The sequence below is a fragment of the Haliotis rufescens genome, unplaced genomic scaffold (assembly GCF_023055435.1).
Source record: "Haliotis rufescens isolate VD_foot unplaced genomic scaffold, xgHalRufe1.0.p SCAF_1, whole genome shotgun sequence".
Lineage (NCBI taxonomy): Eukaryota > Metazoa > Mollusca > Gastropoda > Lepetellida > Haliotidae > Haliotis > Haliotis rufescens.
In genome coordinates this window covers 38,354,064-38,381,651 of record NW_025963779.1, presented here as the reverse complement: position 1 = coordinate 38,381,651, position 27,588 = coordinate 38,354,064, and the positions used below count along the sequence as shown (strand labels likewise).

The 27,588-nt window shown below is 41.1% G+C and overlaps 1 protein-coding gene and 1 long non-coding RNA gene across 9 annotated transcripts in view; both read right to left on the bottom strand.

Annotated features, from left to right (window-relative positions):
• The window catches only part of LOC124135731, a 55,033-nt gene that overhangs the window by 7,105 nt on the left and 20,340 nt on the right, over positions 1 to 27,588 (bottom strand). The window contains exons 5-18 of one of the 2 annotated variants that reach the window (XM_046501239.2): positions 27,172 to 27,405; positions 22,524 to 22,567; positions 21,904 to 22,047; positions 21,270 to 21,339; positions 20,381 to 20,522; positions 19,048 to 19,089; positions 16,930 to 17,019; positions 16,254 to 16,358; positions 15,048 to 15,101; positions 13,979 to 14,014; positions 13,220 to 13,261; positions 9,958 to 10,011; positions 6,906 to 7,001; positions 3,193 to 3,402 (exon numbers count right to left, since the gene is read on the bottom strand). In XM_046501239.2, the coding sequence (XP_046357195.2) occupies positions 3,193 to 3,402; positions 6,906 to 7,001; positions 9,958 to 10,011; positions 13,220 to 13,261; positions 13,979 to 14,014; positions 15,048 to 15,101; positions 16,254 to 16,358; positions 16,930 to 17,019; positions 19,048 to 19,089; positions 20,381 to 20,522; positions 21,270 to 21,339; positions 21,904 to 22,047; positions 22,524 to 22,567; positions 27,172 to 27,405 (1,363 nt within the window). The remainder of the gene's footprint in view (positions 1 to 3,192; positions 3,403 to 6,905; positions 7,002 to 9,957; positions 10,012 to 13,219; positions 13,262 to 13,978; positions 14,015 to 15,047; positions 15,102 to 16,253; positions 16,359 to 16,929; positions 17,020 to 19,047; positions 19,090 to 20,380; positions 20,523 to 21,269; positions 21,340 to 21,903; positions 22,048 to 22,523; positions 22,568 to 27,171; positions 27,406 to 27,588) is intronic. The other variant, XM_046501242.2, reaches the window with a different exon arrangement.
• LOC125380046 lies at positions 117 to 3,185 on the bottom strand. 7 transcript variants are annotated; one of them, XR_007221026.1, is made up of 3 exons: positions 1,414 to 3,185; positions 344 to 1,376; positions 117 to 129 (listed from the first exon to the last, which is right to left on the bottom strand). It is a non-coding gene; the product is annotated as an uncharacterized LOC125380046 (long non-coding RNA). The 7 variants fall into 7 exon arrangements; XR_007221030.1 differs by having other exon boundaries at positions 344 to 1,831; positions 2,186 to 3,185; XR_007221029.1 differs by having other exon boundaries at positions 344 to 2,150; positions 2,258 to 3,185.

The following is a 27,588-nucleotide window of genomic DNA, read 5'->3' as shown; positions in this document are numbered from 1 at the left end:
TGAATCATTCACCATCCTGCACCTGATAAAGGGCATGTGAATCATTCACCATCCTGCACCTGATGAGGCAAGTGAATCATTCACCAACCTGCACCTGATGAGGCATGTGAATCAGTCACCTCCCTGCACCTGATAAAGAGCATGTGAATCATTCACCTCCTTGCACCTGATGAGGCATGTGAATCATTCACCATCCTGCACCTGATGAGGCATGTGAATCATTCACCTCCCTGCACTTGATAAAGAGCATGTGAATCATTTACCTCCTTGCACCTGATGAGGCAAGTGAATCATTCACCATCCTGCACCTGATGAGGCAAGTGAATCATTCACCATCATGCACCTGATGAGGCATGTGAATCATTCACCTCCCTGCACCTGATAAAGAGCATGTGAATCATTAACCTCCTTGCACCTGATGAGGCATTTGAATCATTCACCATCCTGCACCTGATAAAGGGCATGTGAATCATTCACCATCCTGCACCTGATGAGGCAAGTGAATCATTCACCTCCCTGCACCTGATGAGGCATGTGAATAATTCACCTCCCTGCACCTGATAAAGAGCATGTGAATCATTCACCTCCTTGCACCTGATGAGGCAAGTGAATCATTCACCATCCTGCACCTGATGAGGCATGTGAATCATTCACCATCCTCCACCTGATAAATGGCATGTGAATCATTCAGCTCCTTGCACCTGATGAGGCAAGTGAATCATTCACCTCCCTGCACCTGATGAGGCATGTGAATCATTCACCATCCTGTATCTGATAAAGGGCATGTGAATCTTTCACCTCCTTGCACCTGATGAGGCATGTGAATCATTCACCATCCTGCACCTGATAAAGGGCATGTGAATCATTCACCTCCCTGCGCCTGATGAGGCATGTGAATCATTCACCATCCTGCACCTGATGAGGCATGTGAATCATTCACCTCCCTGCACCTGATGAGGCATGTGAATCATTCACCTCCCTGCACCTGATGAGGCATGTGAATCATTCACCATCCTGCACCTGATGAGGCATGTGAATCATTCACCTCCCTGCACCTGATAAAGAGCATGTGAATCATTCACCTCCTTGCACCTGATGAGGCATGTGAATCATTCACCATCCTGCACCTGATGAGGCAAGTGAATCATTCACCATCCTGCACCTGATGAGGCATGTGAATCATTCACCTCCCTGCACCTGATAAAGAGCATGTGAATCATTCACCTCCCTGCACCTGATGAGGCATGTGAATCATTCACCATCCTGCACCTGATAAAGGGCATGTGAATCATTCACCATCCTGCACCTGATGAGGCAAGTGAATCATTCACCAACCTGCACCTGATGAGGCATGTGAATCATTCACCTCCCTGCACCTGATAAAGACCATGTGAATCATTCACCTCCTTGCACCTGATGAGGCATGTGAATCATTCACCTCCCTGCACCTGATGAGGCATGTGAATCATTCACCTCCCTGCACCTGATAAAGAGCATGTGAATCATTTACCTCCTTGCACCTGATGAGGCAAGTGAATCATTCACCATCCTGCACCTGATGAGGCATGTGAATCATTCACCATCCTGCACCTGATGAGGCATGTGAATCATTCACCTCCCTGCACCTGATAAAGAGCATGTGAATCATTAACCTCCTTGCACCTGATGAGGCATGTGAATCATTCACCATCCTGCACCTGATAAAGGGCATGTGAATCATTCACCATCCTGCACCTGATGAGGCAAGTGAATCATTCACCATCCTGCACCTGATGAGGCATGTGAATCATTCACCATCCTCCACCTGATAAATGGCATGTGAATCATTCAGCTCCTTGCACCTGATGAGGCAAGTGAATCATTCACCTCCCTGCACCTGATGAGGCATGTGAATCATTCACCATCCTGTATCTGATAAAGGGCATGTGAATCATTCACCTCCCTGCACCTGATGAGGCATGTGAATCATTCACCATCCTGCATCTGATAAAGGGCATGTGAATCATTCACCTCCCTGCACCTGATGAGGCATGTGAATCATTCACCATCCTGCACCTGATGAGGCATGTGAATCATTCACCTCCCTGCACCTGATGAGGCATGTGAATCATTCACCTCCCTGCACCTGATGAGGCATGTGAATCATTCACCTCCCTGCACCTGATGAGACATGTGAATCATTCACCTCCCTGCACCTGATGAGGCATGTGAATCATTCACCATCCTGCACCTGATAAAGAGCATGTGAATCAGTCACCTCCCTGCACCTGATGAGGCATGTGAATCATTCACCATCCTGCACCTGATAAAGAGCATGTGAATCAGGCACCTCCCTGCACCTGATGAGGCAAGTGAATCATTCACCTCCCTGCACCTGATGAGGCATGTGAATCATTCACCTCCCTGCACCTGATAAAGAGCATGTGAATCATTCACCTCTCTGCACCTGATGAGGCAAGTGAATCATTCACCTCCCTGCACCTGATGAGGCATGTGAATCATTCACCTCCTTGCACCTGATAAATGGCATGTGAATCATTCACCTCCCTGCACCTGATGAGGCATGTGAATCATTCACCTCCCTGCACCTGATGAGGCAAGTGAATCATTCACCATCCTGCACCTGATGAGGCATGTGAATCATTCACCTCCCTGCACCTGATAAAGAGCATGTGAATCAATCACCTCCCTGCACCTGATGAGGCAAGTGAATCATTCACCTCCCTGCACCTGATAAAGAGCATGTGAATCATTCACCTCCCTGCACCTGATGAAGAAGCAACATGCCTCAAGCCATGTGTAAAGCACCCATGAAGATCAGAGTTAGAAATGGTCTATAGCAATCCATTCTTCTCAAACTGGCTGCATAATTGACTAAATTGCGTGTATTGATGCTCATGATGTCAGTCACTGGATTGTCTGTTCCAGACTCGATTATTTACAGACTGTCATCATAAAGAGAGGTTGTAAACAACAAACAACATGTAAAGAGCATGCACAGCGGTACAGGTAACTGGTGCCCATACAAACCCGACTTAGTGATATTCTTTTTTTAAATTGTCATTGTGGTTCCAGTCAATTAACAAGAAATCAAAAGTGAATTAAGATTACAATTATTTACATGTTGATATAGAAGCATGACCATGTGATTAACAGACAGATACCTTCTGTGAGGTAAGTAAATATACCTACCCTTCTTGTTAGGTCCACCAATGGGTCTTAACTTGGCATTAAGCAGCTGTTGTTGTAACCCAGACATTGGTGTTTCCTCCATGATGTCCTCCTGTTCAGGAGGCTTTGGCAGAGGCCGGTGTGGTGTCTGGGTGGGCGACACAAGGGCGTTGCCTTGGTATGGCGCCCGACTGGGCGACACAAGGTTGGGACTCTCATTGGGCACTGGCACTGCAAAAGTAGAGTGGACCAGTATGTTGGACACCTGACATCACTGTGTGACTTATGTCCAGGCAAAGATAACAAAACATCCTTCAAACCATAAATAAATCCTGCTACACATATTCACAAGATAACAAATGGACGCTTAAGTAAAACTGCATATTCATTTAGATCAATGTTAGAACTATGATGCTTTTTCAATATTTTTCAACCTATAGTAAATATTGTATACAATGTATACTAACAGAAAAGAAATAACTGTGCTTCATATAAAGTCCATTAAAATAAATTATTCTGAATCTAAATAATGCATCAACCAAGTCACCCGATCCTGTTAGTCGCCTCTTATGACAAGCATGGTCGTCCTTTACGACAAGTATGGGTTGCTGAAGACCTGTTCTAACCCGCATCTTCAACATTTTAGATAACTGTTGGAAAATTCACAATACTGTGTGATTTTGTTCAAGAAACTACAAAAATAACCAAAAATGAATTACAGAAAAGAAGATATCTGGTCACATATCTGCAGTATAAACAAAAGGATAATTGATTGTTAGAAAGAGAATTTTTGTACTTTCATAAAATCCTGGGCCCTGTTTCACAAAGCGATCACAGCGATACGAGTATCGTAACTTGTATACTTTAAAAACACTTCAAATACATCATTGGATCGCTACAATCAATTTGTGACAGGCTCCAGGATTAGAATATAAAATCAAATAGATGCTGAAAAATCTTGTGTTACATTTTTTCAAACAACAGATTACATCACTCAGGAAGGCTATCATATCAGTATTAATAATGAGCATGCAAAGCTTAAAGATGAGAGGTGGCAGGTTGGGGGCACACACATACGGGGCTCAGTGGAAAGCAGGTTGTGTCTGACAACAGAGTTTGAGTGTGTTGAGACCAGAGTCAGCTGTATGGACAGTATTCATCTGACTTGACAAGTAACTCTGAAGGTTTTCAATGAACCCTTCACTTCTGGCTGGAATTGTTTAGGAGTAGTTGTCAGCTGAGGGAATGTAATTCAAATGTAGTGGCAGAATGCCAGTCAGAAAGTTAGAGACACATCCCTTCATTGAATGAAGATTTAAAAACAATTTAATGTACAAGAACAGAGTTCCAAGTTGTGAGTTCTATTTGATGGCATAAATATTCACTATTCTATTATGGTATGTTCTGAGGTACAAAACCTTCCAAATGGCGTGCTGGTTTTCTTGGGGGAATTAGTCAGCAAAGAGCCAGAGTCACAGGAGACTAATCACAATTTTATTTACAAGAACAATTAACAATGAAAAATTTACAATATCTTAGAATATAGCTGAGGGTGCCACACAGAGTCAGTACAACCCTCTGGGCTGTGGGAGAGAGGTCTGCTTGGTATGAGTGTCAAACCCCTTCTCCCTAACATTTTGCTTCTGTATGTTTTTAACAGAACTTAGAACAATAAAAAGGAATATGATTGGTTGATACACGATGGGGTGTGCATTATGGTTAATGAATGGCTAGACAGAGGGGAACACTTAATCCTGTGAATCCTGTTGGACTGGCACTAATCTTGTTGACATATTTACTGGGTGCTTTGAAAGAGATTATGGTGTCACTATAGATGAGCTTGTATGGGGGCTAATCCTTAATAAGTCTAAATTGAAGTAATTGCTGAATGTTATTCTAATATAGGTGATGACAGATTTACTTAAATAAAATAGTTCAAGGCAATCTATAAGACCATGTAGACATATCTTTTGTCTTATTGGATATTATGTCTGGGAGATGGGATCTTGATACCTTAGGCTAGTTTTTATCTAAAAGCTTTAAATCTATTAAACTATGTAGACATAACTTTTATCTTATTGAATAGTATGTCTAGGAGATGTGTTCTCATTACCTTAGGCTAGCATCTATCTAAAAAAGCTATAACTGAAACTACTGATATTTTATATACCGTATGCATTTTACCTGATGATAAGTATTACTTGCTAAACTATAATTATATGAAATGATGTATAAATATTACACCATGATAACTCATAAAAGCACTTGATGTGGATCTAATTATTATAGGAAAACTTAGTATAAATGTTATACCATGATACTTCCCAGGGAACTGAGTATAAAGTTATTATTATTTCTCTCTCAGAATGTACAAACAACATGTAGACCACAGTTGAAAAAGAAAATAATAAATATTAACTTGCACCATCACAAAATGAAAAATTAAAAAGATGTACTATGAAAAGAATGATTCTGTTGTGTCTGAACCTGTGAGTTCAGTCAATACATCAGAGAGAACAGTAACACAAGAGTGTCACAGGGCATGCGAGGGTGTCACCGGGCATGCAAGGGTGTCACAGGGATTGCAAGGGTGTCACAGGGCATGCAAGGGTGTCACAGGGATTGCGAGGGTGTCACAGGGCATGTAAGGTGGTTACAGGGCATACAAGGTGGTCACAGGGCATGCGAGGGTGTCACAGGGCATGCAAGGTGGTTACAGGGCATACAAGGTGGTAACAGGGCATGCACGGGTGTTACAGGGCATACAAGGTGGTAACAGGGCATGCAAGGTGGTCACAGGGATTGCAAGGGTGTCACAGGGCATGCAAGGGTATCACAGGGCATGCAAGGTGGTCACAGGGCATGCAAGGTGGTAACAGGGCATACAAGGTGGTTACAGGGCATGCACAGGTGTCACAGGGCATGCAAGGGTGTCACAGGGCATGCAAGGTGGTTACAGGGCATACAAGGTGGTTACAGGACATGCACGGGTATCACAGGGCATGCGAGGGTGTCACAGGGCATGCAAGGTGGTTACAGGGCATACAAGGTGGTTACAGGGCATGCAAGGGTGTCACAGGGCATGTAAGGTGGTTACAGGGCATACAAGGTGGTTACAGGGCATACAAGGTGGTTACAGGGCATGCACAGGTGTCACAGGGCATGCGAGGTTGTCACAGGGCATGCAAGGTGGTTACAGGGCATACAAGGTGGTTACAGGGCATGCAAGGTGGTTACAGGGCATGCAAGGGTGTCACAGGGATTGCGAGGGTATCACAGGGCATGCAAGGTGGGTACAGGGCATACAAGGTGGTTACAGGGCATGCACAGGTGTCACAGGGCATGCGAGGGTGTCACAGGGCATGCAAGGTGGTTACAGGGCATACAAGGTGGGTACAGGGCATGCAAGGTGGTTACAGGGCATGCAAGGTGGTTGTAGGGCATGCAAGGGTGTCACAGGGATTGCGAGGGTATCACAGGGCATGCAAGGTGGTTACAGGGCATACAAGTTGGTTACAGGGCAGACGGGGGTGTCACAGGGCATGCAAAGTGGTTACAGGGCATACAAGGTGGTTACAGGGCGTGCGAGGGTGTCACATGGCATGCACTGTGGTCACAGGGCATGCAAGCTGGTTACAGGGCATTCAAGGGTATCACAGAGCATGCAAGGTATATATAATAAAGCCAAGATAGGCACCATGCAAGGAGATCCGTGGGGAGCTCATGTGACAAACCTTGCTTGTTCAGATAGCTGACATCAACTAGCATTCCCAGATTGGGAACTGACTTGGTTCTACTCTGCCATCGAGGGTGTAAGGGTTTAACAGGATCTGAAATTGGGTAAAACACTGGAATTCTTAACAACTCATTGCAAAAAATAATTTCTAATTTGTTCTTTTATAAAGAACAAAAATATCAATACCGGTACTTTATTTCATTACTATCAATGTCAATCATCTGTCACAGGTTAAGTATGTATTTGAAATAAAAAATCTTATATATACACAATCCATTTCTGAAATAAAGCAATTAACATTGCTGTATACAATAAATACAAAAAGATAATATGAATAGCAAGATATAAACTGCTATGTACTGGTGCAGTAATAATATGTGCAGTTAGAGCAATATGATTAAAATACCATAATGAACCAAATTAGCACACTTCGACTGTCTTAATACCACCATACTTAATCATGAGCAGCCATTTCATACTCTGTATCAGTGATGTGCAGTGCAGTGTTGTGTGTAGTTTGGAAAATAAATATAGGAATTTGATGCCAAGTATATCCTTTCTGGATAACTGAACATGAACATGAACTATTCTGTCTTTCCTGTAAATAGCCATGTACATTGATGAACTAATCTGTTTGACCTGTAAATAGCCATGTTCATTGATGAACTAATCTGTTTGACCTGTAAATAGCCTTGTACATTGATGAACTAATCTGTCTGACCTGTAAATAGCCATGAACATGAACTAATGTGTTTGACCTGTAAATAGCCATGTACATTGATGAACTAATGTGTTTGACCTGTAAATAGCCATGAACATGAACTAATGTGTTTGACCTGTAAATAGCCATGAACATGAACTAATGTGTTTGACCTGTAAATAGCCATGAACATGAACTAATGTGTTTGACCTGTAAATAGCCATGTACATTGATGAACTAATCTGTTTGACCTGTAAATAGCCATGTACATTGATGAACTAATCTGTTTGACCTGTAAATAGCCATGTACATTGATGAACTAATCTGTTTGACCTGTAAATAGCCATGTACATTGATGAACTAATGTGTTTGACCTGTAAATAGCCATGTACATTGATGAACTAATGTGTTTGACCTGTAAATAGCCATGAACATGAACTAATGTGTTTGACCTGTAAATAGCCATGAACATGAACTAATGTGTTTGACCTGTAAATAGCCATGAACATGAACTAATGTGTTTGACCTGTAAATAGCCATGTACATTGATGAACTAATCTGTTTGACCTGTAAATAGCCATGTACATTGATGAACTAATCTGTTTGACCTGTAAATAGCCATGAACATGAACTAATGTGTTTGACCTGTAAATAGCCATGTACATTGATGAACTAATCTGTTTGACCTGTAAATAGCCATGTACATTGATGAACTAATCTGTTTGACCTGTAAATAGCCATGTACATTGATGAACTAATCTGTTTGACATATAAATAGCCATGTACATTGATGAACTAATGTGTTTGACCTGTAAATAGCATTGAACATTGATGAACTAATCTGTTTGACCTGTAAATAGCCATGTACATTGATGAACTAATCTGTTTGACCTGTAAATAGCCATGTACATTGATGAACTAATCTGTTTGATCTGTAAATAGCCATGTACATTGATAAACTAATCTGTTTGACCTGTAAATAGCCATGTACATTGATGAACTAATCTGTTTGACCTGTAAATAGCCATGTACATTGATGAACTAATCTGTTTGACCTGTAAATAGCCATGTACATTGATGAACTAATCTGTTTGGCCTGTAAATAGCACTGTACATGATGAACTAATCTGTCTGACCTGTAAATAGCACTGTACATGATGAACTTATCTGTATGACCTGTAAATAGCCCTGTACATGATGAACTAATCTGTCTGACCTGTAAATAGTACTGTACATGATGAACTAATCTGTCTGACCTGTAAATAGTACTGTACATTGATGAACTAATCTGTCTGACCTGTAAATAGTACTGTACATTGATGAACTAATCTGTCTGACCTGTAAATAGTACTGTATGACACATGTAAGTCAGCAGCAGCCCATGTCAAGATTGACAAACACAGTGATCTGTTTGTCCTGTTGATATTCTCACGTGCAACATCATTTGCTCAGTGTCAACTGATGTATGGTTAGGTACAGTGAGTGGTTAGTGTGCAAGCAAGGATCTATCAGAGACTAATCAGATACCAGGACTCTAACACATCCACATTCAAGCCACTGACTAGGTATGGGCAGGTCACTATGAAAGAGTCATCATGTGGACGCTTTTGTCACTGTTGACAATCTAACAGTAATTGAGGCTGCAGATTTTGATAAAACAAACTGATATGAATTAAAAAAATGGAAGGAATGTGGTGATTTATAAGTTGATACAATGAGTTTTCAGAAGATTGCACATCAATTGCCAATCCATAAGTGAAAATCGTGATAAGCGTGAATCCAGTGTTAATTATTACATATAAAATGGTTAAGGATAAATAGCCTCATACCCATGTCCAGGGAAAAAATATGCCCCCAAAATGACATGGTTTGGTAAGTTGCATTCAACTCAGCTACCATTCCCTGGGACAAGATTAATAACCAGATCAAAGAATAAATACATTTAAACCATCAGTACCTCATTAAGGTAGTTAATGTGAAATGTGATGTTAGTATGCATATTAATATTCTCTGTGATTGTAAGTAATCTGTTTATGTTGATCACTTGGTTTACAGTTCACAATTTTAAATTGATAGAATTGGTGGACAAAACAATAACCAAATTACAAAAACATCTTATTTAAATAGATCTCTGAAATGCATTGTGGTAGTCTGAAAAATCAAATAAAAGAAAACATGTTTTAAAACATATGTCAAGAACTATACGTCCTCTCCACAACGTGAAGTGAGACAGAGAAAAGATTACTCTCGAACTTCTTTAGGTTGGAGAAACCATAAACCATGTAGTGTGTGAAAAGTAGTAAGGCTTGTTAGTTGGTCTATGGTGAATACTGTGCTACATCAGCACTACCTTCTCTACTGAAGTCCAGGGTATCTTGCATGTCAGGCTGGCTCTGTCGACGGCCTGGCAATGTAGTCAGAGTGAGTCAGTTTGATTTGACATTGCTTTCAAACAGTATTCAGGTATTTCACAGCGTTTCAGATTGACGTGGGAGGAAAGACCCAAGTGACGCAGATACGTAGCCACACATGGTGATAGTGGCTTCATGTGTTTAGCTTAAGTATCATCAGGTTGTGTTCCTCCATTACAGAATGCACGCCTAGCACAGACCTAACACTCGTTGTCTATTTGACTGCACTTTCTGCACGATTCTTGGGGCAAGAACACACAGAAACCTGATCCTGAAACCTGACATGCTGGTAACTCACCAAAACCTTCATGTCTTACTTGGAAAGTGTGTGCTACAATCTTTTTAAATGTTAAATGGTTTTGAATCCCCAAAATCTTTCCGAATTTGCAATGTTTATGAATATTTAGCTTGCTGTTAGCGGCCATAAAATTTCATAGTCCCATGATGGGATTCAAACCACGGACATTCTGATCCAAGTGGCCAAAGATTATTGATTGTTGGTTGTTTAACGCTCCACTCAGCAATATTCCCACTATATGACGGCGGAATGTAAATAATCAAGTCTGGACCAGATAATCCATTGATTGACATCATGAGCATCGATCCACACAATTGGGTTATGATGACATGCATCAACCAAGTCAGCGAGTCTGACTACCCGAACCCGTTAGTCGCTTTTTACAACAAGCATAGTCGCCATTTACCGCAAGCATGGGCTGCTGAAGACCTTTTCTACCCCGAATCTTCACGCGTTGAATGGCCAAAGAGGTTAACCCCTTCAGCAAGCAGAGAAAGTATCAATATCATCTGTGGGCTGACTCCATGCCCTGAAAATCATCCCCATCAACAGAAGGCTGCATAGTAGGGAACTCCAATGCTACCCTACTGCATCTTCAATGCTACCCTACTGTATCTCCAGTGCTACCCTACTGTATCTCCAGTGCTACCCTACTGTATCTCCAATGCTACCTTACTGTATCTCCAGTGCCACCCTACTGTATCTCCAGTGCTACCCTACTGTATCTCCAGTGCTACCCTACTGCATCTCCAGTGCTACCCTACTGTATCTCCAGTGCTACCCTACTGCATCTTCAATGCTACCCTACTGTATCTCCAGTGCTACCCTACTGTATCTCCAATGCTACCCTACTGTATCTCCAGTGCTACCCTACTGTATCTCCAATGCTACCCTACTGTATCTCCAGTGCTACCCTACTGCATCTTCAATGCTACCCTACTGTATCTCCAGTGCTACCCTACTGTATCTCCAGTGCTACCCTACTGCATCTCCAGTGCTACCCTACTGTATCTCCAGTGCTACCCTACTGCATCTTCAATGCTACCCTACTGTATCTCCAGTGCTACCCTACTGTATCTCCAATGCTACCCTACTGTATCTCCAGTGCTACCCTACTGTATCTCCAATGCTACCCTACTGTATCTCCAGTGCTACCCTACTGTATCTCCAGTGCTACCCTACTGCATCTCCAGTGCTACCCTACTGTATCTCCAGTGCTACCCTACTGTATCTCCAGTGCTACCCTACTGCATCTCCAGTGCTACCCTACTGTATCTCCAGTGCTACCCTACTGTATCTCCAGTGCTACCCTACTGTATCTCCAATGCTACCCTACTGTATCTCCAATGCTACCCTACTGTATCTCCAGTGCTACCCTACTGTATCTCCAGTGCTACCCTTCTGCATCTCCAGTGCTACCCTACTGTATCTCCAGTGCTACCCTACTGTATCTCCAGTGCTACCCTACTGCATCTCCAGTGCTACCCTACTGTATCTCCAGTGCTACCCTACTGTATCTCCAGTGCTACCCTACTGTATCTCCAATGCTACCCTACTGTATCTCCAATGCTACCCTACTGTATCTCCAGTGCTACCCTACTGTATCTCCAGTGCTACCCTACTGTATCTTCAATGCTACCCTACTGCTACCCTACTGTATCTCCAATGCTACCCTACTGCATCTCCAATGCTACCCTACTGTATCTCCAGTGCTACCCTACTGTATCTCCAGTGCTACCCTACTGCATCTCCAGTGCTACCCTACTGCATCTCCAATGCTACCCTACTGCATCTCCAATGCTACCCTACTGTATCTCCAGTGCTACCCTACTGCATCTTCAATGCTACACTACTGTATCTCCAGTGCTACCCTACTGCATCTCCAGTGCTACCCTACTGCTACCCTACTGTATCTCCAGTGCTACCCTACTGCATCTCCAATGCTACCCTACTGCATCTCCAGTGCTACCCTACTGTATCTCCAGTGCTACCCTACTGCATCTCCAGTGCTACCCTACTGCATCTCCAATGCTACCCTACTGCATCTCCAATGCTACCCTACTGCATCTCCAATGCTACCCTACTGTATCTCCAGTGCTACCCTACTGTATCTCCAGTGCTACCCTACTGTATCTCCAGTGCTACCCTACTGCATCTTCAATGCTACCCTACTGTATCTCCAGTGCTACCCTACTGTATCTCCAGTGCTACCCTACTGCATCTCCAGTGCTACCCTACTGCATCTCCAATGCTACCCTACTGTATCTCCAGTGCTACCCTACTGTATCTCCAGTGCTACCCTACTGCTACCCTACTGTATCTCCAGTGCTACCCTACTGCTACCCTACTGTATCTCCAGTGCTACCCTACTGTATCTCCAGTGCTACCCTACTGTATCTCCAGTGCTACCCTACTGTATCTCCAGTGCTACCCTACTGTATCTCCAGTGCTACCCTACTGCATCTCCAGTGCTACCCTACTGTATCTCCAGTGCTACCCTACTGTATCTCCAGTGCTACCCTACTGTATCTCCAGTGCTACCCTACTGTATCTCCAGTGCTACCCTACTGTATCTCCAGTGCTACCCTACTGTATCTCCAGTGCTACCCTACTGTATCTTCAATGCTACCCTACTGCTACCCTACTGTATCTCCAGTGCTACCCTACTGTATGTCCAGTGCTACCCTACTGTATCTCCAGTGCTACCCTACTGCATCTCCAGTGCTACCCTACTGTATCTCCAGTGCTACCCTACTGTATCTCCAGTGCTACCCTACTGCATCTCCAATGCTACCCTACTGTATCTCCAGTGCTACCCTACTGTATCTCCAGTGCTACCCTACTGTATCTCCAATGCTACCCTACTGTATGACTGGTATCACAGTGGTGATATCCTATATTACCTCTATGGCAGGGAGGTGGTGGGGCCGGTCCAAGCTTGCCCACTGGAAACACAGAAATGAACAGATGGCTGACAGTGAAGGTACAAATCAAGGAAAATTAACACAGCAAGCTCATTTAGTGATTCATGGCTGTATATGTACTCAGCAATGCATGAAGTGATTGAAGCAGATAATACACATGAAACTGGCAGAGCTACAATATACCTTTGAAAACAAGTATTATAATGGCTAATTTTTGTCATGACTTTATTACTGTAGTAAGTCTTTGAAACAAAGGTACAAGGCTATTCTAGGGTTCCTAAAATGTAATTGATTATCAAGTTTTGTTGAAATGACTTGACTTAGATTGTGATACTTTTCATCATTGAGAGTGAGACAAGTTTTTTGCTGTCAAAATTCCACTCATTATCGAAATTCAATTCGAAATGTAATGAATCCCTGGTAGGATAAATCACCCTTTGTTCTTCATCACAGAGGTGTGATCAGTTAAAGGAGTAGGTAGGTTTTAGAAAGTCCCTGGTGTGAAAGTGGGGAAGCTCAATGTATGTTGTACACTCCACAGTCAGCATCCTTCCAGCTGTGTCATGGCAGCCTATTGTTAATCAGGGCTAGACAAACCTGGGTTTGATAGCATGAGCAGCAGGCCACACTGAGGCTAACAAACCCTCAAGTTTCAGGTTTAAAACTGAGCATTCAGTATGTTGTAGTGGTGTTGCCAAGACCTGCGTTAAATTAGCTGACTGGGTCTATTGTCCTTACCTTCATCTTTTTCACTGCTGCCACGACGATGGTGACCTATCACAAGATAAAGTTCAGTATACAGGCTGAGTATATCAATTCGGGTGTTGTTCATATTAAAGTTGCGAGACCAGACTTGTATGAGAATGGTATCATTGTCTACAGCATATTCTGATAAAAACTATATTTTGGCTACACAATGTATACAATTTATTTGATATTAATCTTAATCAATAATACCTGTAAATGTGCAAAGCCTAAGTTGCTTTTGTTAAAACACACACACACACACACACACACACACTACACACATACATCACAGACAGACACACAGACACACACACACACACACACAGACACACACACACACACACACACACACACACACACACACACACACACACACATACATATATGAACTTAATATATCCCTGTTGTGAGCTTATGCAATATGTAAAACACTAGACAGACTACCAAACAGACTGGGCCCATCGGGTTAAAATACATCTGTAATAACCAAAAAATTATAAATACCCAAAGTGAATGATAATATATGAGTAAACACTCAATAGGTTAAAATACTGTGTGGAGTGCTGGGGAAGGCAGGTCATGTTCAGGTGCTAAATGATTGTAACTGGGGTTAAGCCCTGTGAACATACACAAATGGTATGTTTATCAATAAAGAGACAGCAATGTCTATGATAAATAACAATTTGATGTGACTAATGATCCCAAGTCGGCCGGAATCAGGAAGTCTCTCGAGCACTACTGTATAAACAAGGAAAACACTCAATAACAATTCAGCAATGCGGCAAATGATTCAATTCAATGTCATGCCATTGCCTGAAAGGGGCACAAAGGGCAACAGATAACCAAATTGTTTGATAGGCATTACTTAGAAGTTGACGGATGACAACTGATGTGAAGGTAGACGTCTTGCTTGACAACGGTATAAGGATCTGTACCGAAACGTGGCTTTTCACAGTATTAAAGAAGTTGTTATCCATAAAATTGTGTCTACCTTGTCAACAGATAACCAGTCAATAATACAATAATAGTGACACACGGAGTCAATGAGAGCCGTCTTTACCTTGTCTGTATGGGTCATGGTGGTCGATAGCCGAATCCAAGTTCTGTATCACATCTGTAAGGAAATGTATTACAGCAAAATTACTCTGAGTGAATGCTACTTTTGACAGTATTACAGCTATAGTACAATGGCTGGACATTTCACTTCAACCTTAGTGTGTTGTCTTTTTTCTTTTTAATCAGCCTGCAGCCTTGATAAGCAAACATTATCATGTAGGTCTGTATGTTATTGAAATACTACTCCTGACTGAGGACATACAATCAATATTTCACTGAGTGAAACATCACTTTATGCCTAAACGACCTACAGTCTCACTCAGTAATTGTTCTTGTTTGACCAATCTCCATAAATAAAACACATGACTTCTCTTGTCAAATAATATATTTATACCTCATCTCGTGACCTGCACCATATGTGCAAATATAAGATAGCTACACGATCGCAAAAAACAATAAAGAACGAAGTGTGGTTTATGTCACAATAAAGCATTGTTCTATCATGACGTCATTTCTGGAGATTTGAACATACGCTTGAAACTTGAGAATGACGTATGTTGGACGACGTTATTTTTTGAGAGGGGAGTGTCTAGTGAGTTGTTTCCCATAGATGTAGCTGAGCAATGCAGATAAACGCGATGGCCAAACGATTGCATCCAAAAGCCGGAAATTTATGACACTCGTCATTGGGAGGAAAGGTACAGGTAATCAACATGAGATTGTGAGAATATGCAGGAAATACCTACATGTGCATTAAATGGACTTGTCCGACATTGCCGAGATCGGATTCTATTGATTCTAAAGAGGCTGTCCATGATGTTGATATCTAATATAAGAAATAAACAACTCGTGGTCGTTTATCGTACAATAAAACATGTGTTTTATTGTTTTATTGTATGATAAACAACTCCCAGTCGTCAGGTATTTCTTAAATATCAGCATCAGGTCAGCATCAGGTTGATGAGATGAAGCTGTTATTTGACAAGATGAGTGAGTGAGTGAGTGAGTATGGTTTTACGCCGCTTTTAGCAATATTCCAGCAATATCACGGCGGGGGACACCAGAAAAGGGCTTCACACATTGTGCCCATGTCGGGAATCGAACCCGGGTCTTCGGCGTGACGAGCGAACGCTTTAACCACTAGGCTACCCGACCGCCCTTTGACAAGATGAGGTATCTGTTCTTTATGTATGTATCGTGCATCTCTCACTTGCTGCTGTCACTCCTTGCTGAACCTGGGCGATGCTGGACCGGGGGCGGGGTGCAGAGCCTGACACTGTTCTGCCTCCATAACTGCTCCCGGGACCACGGCTCTCTGAAATCATTGCACATACTGGCACTTGTTAAGCATTCCTTCCACCTGCCAAGTGACCATTAAGAATACCATTTGTCAATCTATGTCTATCTATTTGGAGCAGTCAATCAGCAGCATCCTAGCGGTTATACAAACATGTAAAGACATAAAGTCATGTTCCTTATCAGTTCAGCAAATAGTGTAAGAGATAATAATATTGTACTGTCACACTCTTCAATGCAAAGAACAAAACCATAGTCATTCAATAGTCCTAAATCATTATTAACCTAATATGAACAGAAGTTGATATTTATTAATGATGATTGAACATTGAGACTATTCTTGAACTTCTTCTGGGTAGGAACAGCACAGCACTTGCAGATTTCTTGAAACTGTTTCACACGAACTGACAGTAACACAACACTTGGTGCTGATCACTGAAATTCTGTCCTGTACATTGCAAACATGCACAAAGGCAAAAGTATTATAAATAAATATGTAACTGAAAGTAAAAACGTAATAGAAGTACATGATGACAGATACTTTAGCCTCTGACTGTATACAGATCAACCAAGGCATGCAAGTGACAGACCTGGAAAGAACTTTTGGGGGCTCCAAGTCGTATGTCCACCTTTCCTTGACTGTAAGCTCCTTGCTGGCTTGACATCAGGCTCCTCATAATCTGCACAAAGGAGTGGACAATGTGAGGCTATATCCACATGCACATCGGCCACAACATCCACATCCACACCAAACCCACACCACACCCGCATCGACACCCACACCCACATCCACAAACCCCAACCACATCAGTCCACAACATAGCACACCTAGCTGCTCATAATCTGGACACAACGATGGACAGTGTGAGGGTATATCTACATGCACATCGGACACAACATCCACACTCACACCACACCCGCATCAACACACACACACACACACACACACACACACACACACACACACAACCCAACCACAGCCACGCCAGACACACATCCACACGCACACCAACAAACCCCAGCCACATCCACACCAGACCCACACCACACCACACACACACCAACACACCCAAACCACATCCACACAAGACCTACACCACACCACACACACACATCCACACACAAACCAACAAACCCCAACCACATCAACACAAGACCCACACCACACCACACACACACCAACAAACCCCAACCACATCCACACCACACCACACATACACATCCACACACATACCAACAAACCCCAACCACATCCACACAAGACCCACACCACACACACAACAACAAACCCCAACCACATCCACACAAGACCCACACCACGCCACACAAACACACACACATCCACACACACACCAACAAACCCCAACCACATCCACACAAGACCCACACCACACACACACACACACACACACACACACACACACACACACACACACACACACACACACACACACACACACACACACACACACACCAACAAACCCCAACCACACCCACACAAGACCCATAGTTATAATTTGTAGAAAGCTGTTATTTTTGGTTTGTTCATCAATTTCAATTGAAATTCTTACACCATCCCTTGCAAATGTACGGCTAAAATATATCAACCTTAAGATTAATATACTCAACCGCCAAAGAAACGCAAGTCATGTTTGTTTTTTTGTGACATGCACAAAATGTAATTTGCAAAAATAAATGTATACAAACGTAAAGAGACGCATAGAAGAAACACTGTTCACTATTTACATCATTCAGTTTGACCACGTCGCAAGAACGCAGTCGTTACGTCTCGTTTAATGTTTTTGCACGTGCAGCGCAAATCACATGCAAACATCCGTGCATTTCCCCCCATGTCCATCCTTTAAAAACATTTAAAAAATGTTATCAAATGTTTTCTCTGTTATTTATCAGTTCTTAATATTATCTACACATATTTTTATGGCCCGCATTTTATGTACAACTTGAAGTTCTCTTTGCGGTTGAGTATACTTAAATCACATCGAAGTATCATCCAGTAGTACGTACTTACTTAAAGCAATACGAAGTAAAGATGATGTCATCAATGGTAATTATGATGAGGATATTAATGAGGTGGGGTAAAGATCTTCAGAGAAAAGCTAAAATGAAGCCGACTTACTAGATGACCACAGATGAAGAATGTACTATATTTGATAATTTGACACTTTGATAATATGGTTTTGTGTTCTTAAATGAGAGTGCCAAAAAGACGAGAAACATGCTATTAGTGTTATTACAATCCATATTTCCTGCCATGGAAGCCATTTTGGTTTTTTTAAAATCAGAACCATATTTCACAGAGAAATTTGAGTATATGAAAAAACAACAGTATGTCCAATGGTTACATGAAGGAAACAACTGATTGCAATGAACTGTAGCTAGTGTCAAATGCAGTATGCTGTGTTGATATGTAAATCCGCAACAGAGAAGACATCAAAGTAGGAAAGAAAGTACACGTGAACAGTGGCAAAACACAGTGAAGGTGAGCTACAAATGGTCATCAGTGGGGAAATTATAAATGGGGTTGGCACTGATGACCCAGTGAAAGTCCAAGAAGCATGACCCCCGGAGAGAAAGAATAACTTGGCAACAACAGATCACCCCCTCCTCTATAAAGGTTACCCTGAACCATTGCCTCCATCTAATGCCTCTACACATGCATCCAGGTCGACCTGGCTCTATAACCTTACCTTCAGCTTGATATTCCTCCCCACTGTCAGGATTAGTCTTTTCTGAGGGGTAAAAGACACAGTAAGATTTAAACATCATCAGCTAGATTTGATGGGCTCCAACTTAAGTTTGAACATTTTAATATACAAATACAATTAACAAAAGCAGATAAACAACTACGCCAATGTTACAGGTATCTTTTTAAAGAACTTCATCCATTAACGAAATCTGAGAAGCCATTCTGATAAGCCAATGCTCACTTCTATCACCTGTTGTCCTACATGGAACTGAGGATCTATTCTGTGATGAATTTCCCAATAACAGTTCATGTCTATAAAAAACACTAATAACATACACATCAAGTGGTTTAGAGAAAATGATATTTTCAAAATCATAATAATTAAATAATGTATTTCAGTTAACATTTACTTATGCTTTACATTTTGAACAGATAATGGATGATACCTTGATGAGATTGGACATGATGAATAAAAAATTAAAGGGTACAGAGTCATTCAAAAACCTTCAATTATTATTAATTTGTCTAACCACATTCTAAATGTGCCATGTATATATCAAGACGAATCGTAGCTGCATACCAGAAATCACAGCTGTCCTGAAGATACTTGATTATCCAATGTATGATATCTCCATTCATTATGATGTATGTCCTCACCCATTTACCTCCATAGATAGTTTTTTGGTAAGTTCAATTCCAATGAAACAACAATAAACATAGTTGTACTGTCACGTTAAACTCATGTGCCACAGAAATTCTAATGATAAACGCAATAGAGATAGCTTGTCACACAGACATGGAAACAAATATATCCAATACAGCCCATGCAAGTCTGTACTAGATGGCAAGTCTAGATTACAGCAGTACCTGAAAATGAAGAGAGTCAGCGGGGTCCTTTTTATTATATTATATAATATTATATTAAGATATTTTAACAACTGGTTTTTCTGTAAGATATTTTCTTTTCAGATTATATATGTACATATAATAAAGACTAAGATGGAGACAGTGTCATAGCTGAATAAACCAAGCTATGGTCTTCTGGTATTGTATTGGTCGTGGCACCAGGGGTTGTGCATGTCCCTTATATATTGCTTCTTGAATCTGTTGATTGTGGGTTCATATCCAACATAATTCAGCGTCCTTATTGTCAATGAGGCGATCATGGTGAGATCTACAATCTGCATCACTTTTGGCTTTCCTCACTCATTTAGCTGTATGTCGGTTAAACGTAGTGTGAAACACAATTGACCAACATGCCTGAACAATATTCCTATTGATTACGATTAACACAAATGTATGAGTGAGTTTCTATGACAGTGATCTTCACGTACTGCTTTCAATGCGAGTCTGGTAGTCTGGTGCCTCCAGTCCCAGAGCCTTGAGGTCATTAGTGATGAGGGGTCGGGTCACTGCTGCCCCTGACATGGTCACAAAGTAGTCCATCACCTCGGACAGGCACAGGATCGACTTGTGCTGAAATAACACCAGAGATAGAAGTATAGTTTATCCAAAGTGTGCCACAGGGAGCTCATAAACATGTTTACACATGTCCTTTTGGATTTAAGTGTGCCAACAAGAAGACATGACATCTTTGTCCAGTTCACTTGTACAAAAATACATTTTCGTCTTGCTTGCTATAGTAAACATCACAAGGATTTCTAAGTGTGCCCTTAAGGCACCGTCAACTATTTTTCACCAAGCTGTTATGAATTTAGTTGTGATATTCACCCTTCTAAAACAACTAAATCTGATTTTAACACACTTCATAAATTAGTGCCAGAGAAAGAACTATCTGTCTCGACTGCAAATAATTGTTGGGCCTTGTTTTGGTGATGTGTTTCAGTGAGTGAACAGTAATATGAACGCCCCAAGTCAGAATAGTTCCACATCACTCCGACATGTCTTTGTGCACATACACATACATGTTGGTCCATGTTTCGCTAATGAATTACTACGTGTGAATTGCATTTACTGCTGCCGTCATTAATATACAGCAATACCATAACAGCCTGCGACTTTTGGCAAGACAAACCAGTGGTTGATAATACGAGCAATCCACACGTGGCGCATGATGAGACACCATCAGCCAGGTTAGACATTGTGCACACTGCAATCCTCATTCTCGTCAGTCCTTACAAGAAGCACAGTGGTCCTGGGGACATGTTCTGGAGTTGCCACATAGCTGACGTATAAGACATCAGCACAATGTATTGTACTCACTGCATTTTCCACATTGATCTTGAAGCCTTCAGCGATGCGGATCACTTCAAAGTGGTTGTATGGATTCCCTCTGACAAACAGAATGTATTTTCTAGCATTCACAATGTATGGTGACAAAACAAAGTCAGGTGACACTACTGAGAGTGAGTGAGTGAGTATAGTTGTAGGCCGCATTTAGCAATGTTTCAGCATCATCACGGCGTTCACACATTGCACCCATGTGGGGGTTCTCCTGCAGGAACATGTCGGATATGTACCTAGAATGTTCCATCTCATCTCTCCTACAGGAACATGTGACACATGTACCTGGCATGTTGACCCGTGAAGATCCGGGGTAGAATAGGTCTTCAGCAACCCGTGCTTGCTATAAAAAGCGACTATCCTTGTCGTAAGAGGCGACTAACGGGATAGGGTGGTCAGGCTCTCTGAATTGGTTGATGCATGTCATCGATCCCAATTGCGGGGACTGATGCTCATGATATTAATCACTGGATTGTCTGATCCAGACTCGATTATTTACAGACCGCCGTCATATAGCTGGACTATTGCTGAGTGCGGCGTTAAACAACAAACCAACCAACCATCCTAGCATGTTACATCTCATCTCTCCTACAGGAACATGTTACATATGTACCTGGCATGTTCCATCTTCTTTGTAATGACATAACTCCCTGTGTCTCGGAATGTAATGCTCTCCCTCATTAGAGTGTTGCCATAGTTGCAGCCACTGGTAAGGATCTTCTCAGCAATATCTCGTGTGATACCCGCAAAGAACCATCTACACACACAATTGGGAATAAAACAATACTGTTCATAGAACGTTAACAATATGACAACAGTGTTGATGGCAATATCTTACATTTAGATATTTTCACCATATCTTAAATTACGATATATTCACCAAAACGTCTTTGCTAAATTATTTATTTTATTATTACTCTTGGTTGTCAGGCCTTAATAGATGAAAGCATTAAGTTCTGCTTTCAGTGCAAATAAAACATTATCGTAATATCGAAAAAATAATTTATCTAACCATCTGCCTGCACATTGAGAGGTATCTCTTGGGAGGAAACGTAAATGAAATAATTGATTAGACTTATTGTACAATCTTTAAAAGTTTAATCGAAAGAAGAATATCAATATTCTGTTTTCAAAGTAACAAAGAGATTGATTTATCCATGTGGGGCATTTCTGCCCCATGTCTTCCCAAGACACATGTCGATTAGTTGTGTGGATACTTCTAGACCAACTTACGTTGGTGTTTCGCTGCTGTCTGGGTCCCTCCAGAATCTGTGTCGCTGAAACATCAGGAAATACTTTAGTTATAACTACTTCAATGTCAAATTTAAAGCACCTACTTTTACTTGTTATTGTAAATTCACATTAACCCAATTGAAAAACCATGCATGACATCGTTCATAAATACACATTTCATGCCAATTGTATAGTTCAATTCGGAGGTGTGTGGTTTTCACATGCAGTCACAAGACCAGATTTATTAACACACCAGAGCTTAGCCACAGTGGCTAAACATATTATTAAATGCAGTGAGATAATACAAATACATATGTATGGAAAAGATCATTAAAAAGTATTTCATTTTGCTTTTCAACGCAGACTTATTTGAAATTTAAAACATGTAAAGAGAGTAACTAAAGTCTCATTTATTTAAACTAAATAAACTTTTGTTTTGTAGCTCCAATGATTTCAACATTCTCTGCTCTACTCAGTTTTTGAGAGAGTTATGATTATTTGACTGAACCATATCCTAAAAAATCAAAAACATTAAGAATTGCTTCAGAGCAAACGAAAACCTACATTTCTTTTCGAGAGAGAATGAAAATGATAAACAGAATAGGCCCTAAGGGCATACTGAAACGACCTAAACCACTGAACAGCTTATGTTAGTAAACAATAGATGATAATCTCTCTTCTGAAACGACCTAAACCATTGAACAGCTAATGTTAGTAAACATATGACAATCTCTCCTCTGAAACGACCTAAATCACTGAACAGCTTATGTTAGTAAACACATGACAATCTCTCTTCTGAAACGACTTAAACCACTGAAGAGCTTATGTTAGTAAACACATGACAATTTCTCTTCGGCAACGACCTAAACCATTGAACAACTTATGTTAGTAAACACATGATAATCTCTATACTGAAACGACCTTAACCATTGAACAGCTTATGACAGTAAACATATGATAATCTTTATACTCAAACGACTTAAACCATTGTACAGCTTATGTTAGTAAACATGTGACAATATCTCTTCAGTGGATTAGGTCGTTTCAGAATAGAGATTGTCATATGTTTACTAACATAAGCTGTTCAATGGTTTAAGTCATTTCAGAAGAGATATTGTCACATGTTTACTAACATAAGCTGTTCAGTGGTTTAGGTCGTTTGAGTATAAAGATTATCATATATTTACTGTCATAAGCTGTTCAATGGTTAAGGTCGTTTCAGAATAGAGATTATCATGTGTTTACTAACATAAGTTGTTCAATGGTTTAGGTCGTTTCAGAAGAGAGATTGTCATGTGTTTACTAACATAAGCTGTTCAATGGTTTAGGTCGTTTCAGAAGAGATATTGTCATATGTTTATTAACATAAGCTGTTCAGTGGTTTAGGTCGTTTGAGTTTAAAGATTTTCATTTCATTTTACTGTCATAAGCTATTCAATGGTTTAAATCGTTTCAGAATAGAGATTGTCATATGTTTACTAACACAAGCTGTTCAATGGTTTAAGTCGTTTGCGTATAAAGATTGTCATATGTTTACTGTTATAAGCTGTTCAATGGTTAAGGTCGTTTCAGTATAGAGATTATCATGTGTTTACTAACATAAGCTGTTCAATGGTTTAGGTCGTTTCAGAATAGAGATTGTCATATGTTTACTAACATAAGCTGTTCAGTGGTTTAGGTCGTTTCAGAAGAAAGATTGACATATGTTTACTAACATAAGCTGTTAAATGGTTTAGGTCGTTTCAGAAGAGAGATTGTCATATGTTTACTAACATAAGCTGTTCAGTGGTTTAGGTCGTTTCAGAAGAGAGATTGTCATGTGTTTACTGACATAAGCTGTTCAGTGGTTTAGGTCGTTTCAGAAGAGAGATTGTCATATGTTTATTAACATAAATTGTTCAGTGGTTTAGGTCGTTTGAGTATAAAGATTTTCATATGTTTACTCTCATAAGCTGTTCAATGGTTTAGGTCGTTTCAGAATAGAGATTGTCATATGTTTACTAACACAAGCTGTTCAATGGTTTAAGTCGTTTGCGTATAAAGATTGTCATATGTTAACTGTTATAAGCTGTTCAATGGTTAAGGTCGTTTCAGTATAGAGATTATCATGTGTTTACTAACATAAGCTGTTCAATGGTTTAGGTCGTTTCAGAAAAGAGATTGTCATGTGTTTACTCACATAAGCTGTCCAATGGTTTAGGTCGTTTCAGAAGAGAGATTGTCATATGTTTACTAACATAAGATGTTCAGTGGTTTAGGTCGTTTCAGTATAGAGATTGTCATATGTTTACTAACATAAGCTGTTCAGTGGTTTAGGTCGTTTCAAGATAGAGATTGTCATATGTTTACTAACATAAGCTGTTCAGTAGTTTATGTCGTTACAGAAATGACCTAAACCACTGAACAGCTTATGTTAGTAAACACATGATAATCTCTATACTGGATCTGCACTCTTACCGTTGATTAACTCATGGCCAGTGTTATTTGGACTATACTCCCGGATCTTCAAAAGCGATGTTAGCACTAAAAGGACACTCAAGTCTGTATGCAATGGTATAGCGTCTTATATTGACTATCAAGACTGAGGAAAGGGTGAAAACCTTGGCCAATTATGCTAATGATTGTTGGCTATTGGTATTTGCTGTTTGGAAATATTCATCAAACTACTAGTTATTCCCCTTATCTACAGTTGTCTCGTTTCACATGTTATAGCTATCGTTTACATTGTAAGGCATGCAGCCGTCTTGCCATACTGTTTGTTAGATCCTTGACACGAAAACTATACAAACAAGTTCATATGACTGGTTTTCACTGCAACGATCGTTTGTAAAGCCGTGATCCATTGTTTTGAAATAGGTCTGTATGTCACAGACATAAATTATGTTTGCTGCAACTCCTGGAAGCGAGCCAGCACCGGCCCCAAGGAGAAACAAGCAGCAACAAAGTTGCACCACTGCACACACGACTAATGCTCTACAGCTGTCATGTTAACCTTATTCATGAGGGGATCCATCAATTCTGCTAGACATATTTTAACAAGAAATATGTTTTAAATATGTGGCTCCTTGTCTATATTCTAATTTATATCTTCCTCCTATGGTGGGGGCCGTGTTATTAATTCATGCGACCAGGAATAAAATACATACCAACTATTAAATTGTTTCAAGACTTACTATTTTCATGTTTTTGATAAATTATGGTCACATGTGTATGGGCATAGCCCTTCCAATGCAATATACAACACGTCTCATGTTACCTCCACCACCTCTTTCCCCCAAACGAGTCTCACTTTAGCCAATCTCACACCACTTTACCCCATCTCACCCCATTTTACCCCATCCATCCCACTTTACTCAATTTCACCTTACTTTACCAATCCCATTCCACTTTACCGCTTCCCCTCCCTTTACCGCCATCTTACCCCACTTTACCGCTTCCCCTCCCTTTACCGCCATCTTACCCCACTTTACCGCTCCCCCTCCCTTTACCGCCATCTTACCCCACTTTACCGCTTCCCCTCCCTTTACCGCCATCTTACCCCACTTTACCGCTTCCCCTCCCTTTACCACCATCTTACCCCACTTTACCGCTTCCCCTCCCTTTACCGCCATCTTACCCCACTTTACCGCTTCCCCTCCCTTTACCGCACTCTTACCCCACTTTACCGCTTCCCCTCCCTTTAACGCCATCTTGCCCCACTTTACCGCTTCCCCTCCCTTTACCGCCATCTTACCCCACTTTACCGCTTCCCCTACCTTTAACGCCAACTTACCCCACTTTACCGCTTCCCAACCCTTTACCGCCATCTTACCCCACTTTACCGCTTCCCCTCCCTTTACCGCCATCTTACCCCACTTTACCGCTTCCCCTCCTCTTAATCCTATCTCACCCCTCTGATACCCCTTCCACCCACTTTCCACAAGTCCAACACCTTCTCAGCTTCAACCGTCATTCAACATCCAATTGCTGAATATATTTGAAAGAAAATTCGTTATCTGTTAATGTCTACTTCTAATGTAAGAATAATAAAAAACCTTGCCATGTACATTTTCTTAGGATATAACCAAACTATGATCTGTATTTCTTAAATTCTGTACATCACGTTTTCACTGTGCACAGATTGATCAATTGTATGCTGTGAAATTTGGCTGATCGCCTACATCCTTACGGAATAAACAACGTATTACATCCAACTCTATTCATTTGGACAGCATCACTTTCAAATTTCTATGCCTTATCTTCGATGGCATTAACTCCTACTGCCCATGTCACAGTTCAGGAAAAGGTAAAGGTCTTACCTGTTTCCCATTCATACTGCGTTTGTTCTAAAGCACTTCACTGTCCGTTTTAGTAATGGAACAGTTTGACCATGTAATCTGCCTCATGCCACTGAGCCATCAATACCCCTCGAACAACGTCTTAAGAATGAATACTACATGCTCAGTCGTGTATGTATGCATGTATGTATGTGTATAGTGTTTAGCGACCTAAAATGGATTCAGAAAAAATACACAATAAGCAGTTAAGTTAAGAAACGTATTTCAATTACCCACGCAAACAATGGTATCACGCATGAATACCCATCCAACAACGTGAACAGGGAAGTTACATCACAACAGACATGCAGTGTTTACGCTGCTAGACTCACTATCATTGGTCCTCCGTTGTCCAGCAACAGGTTTGATTGGTTGTCGGGGAAGATAGAGGTTATGCTGTTGTCTGGGGAGGAGAAGCCTGTGCCAACGCTGCTGCTGTCCGGGGGTATCCGGGAGGAGGAGATGGGAAGGGGGGGATTCTGGGACTTGCACCTCACGCGCTGTATGTCGTCCCGAATCTTGTGGATCTGACCCGGTAGAAGGTCAAGACTATCAGAAACATCACCCTTCAAAGAGGAAAATGTAGACATCTTTAACAACATGTACTATGACATGAATCCTGCCTAACTGGCTTCAAACTAGTTATTTGGTCAAACTTCTCGGCATATCCTGATCACAGTTTACACAATAGGACTGTCACTTTACTTTTACTGATGTGGGGCGGTCGGGTAGCCTAGTGGTTAAAGCGT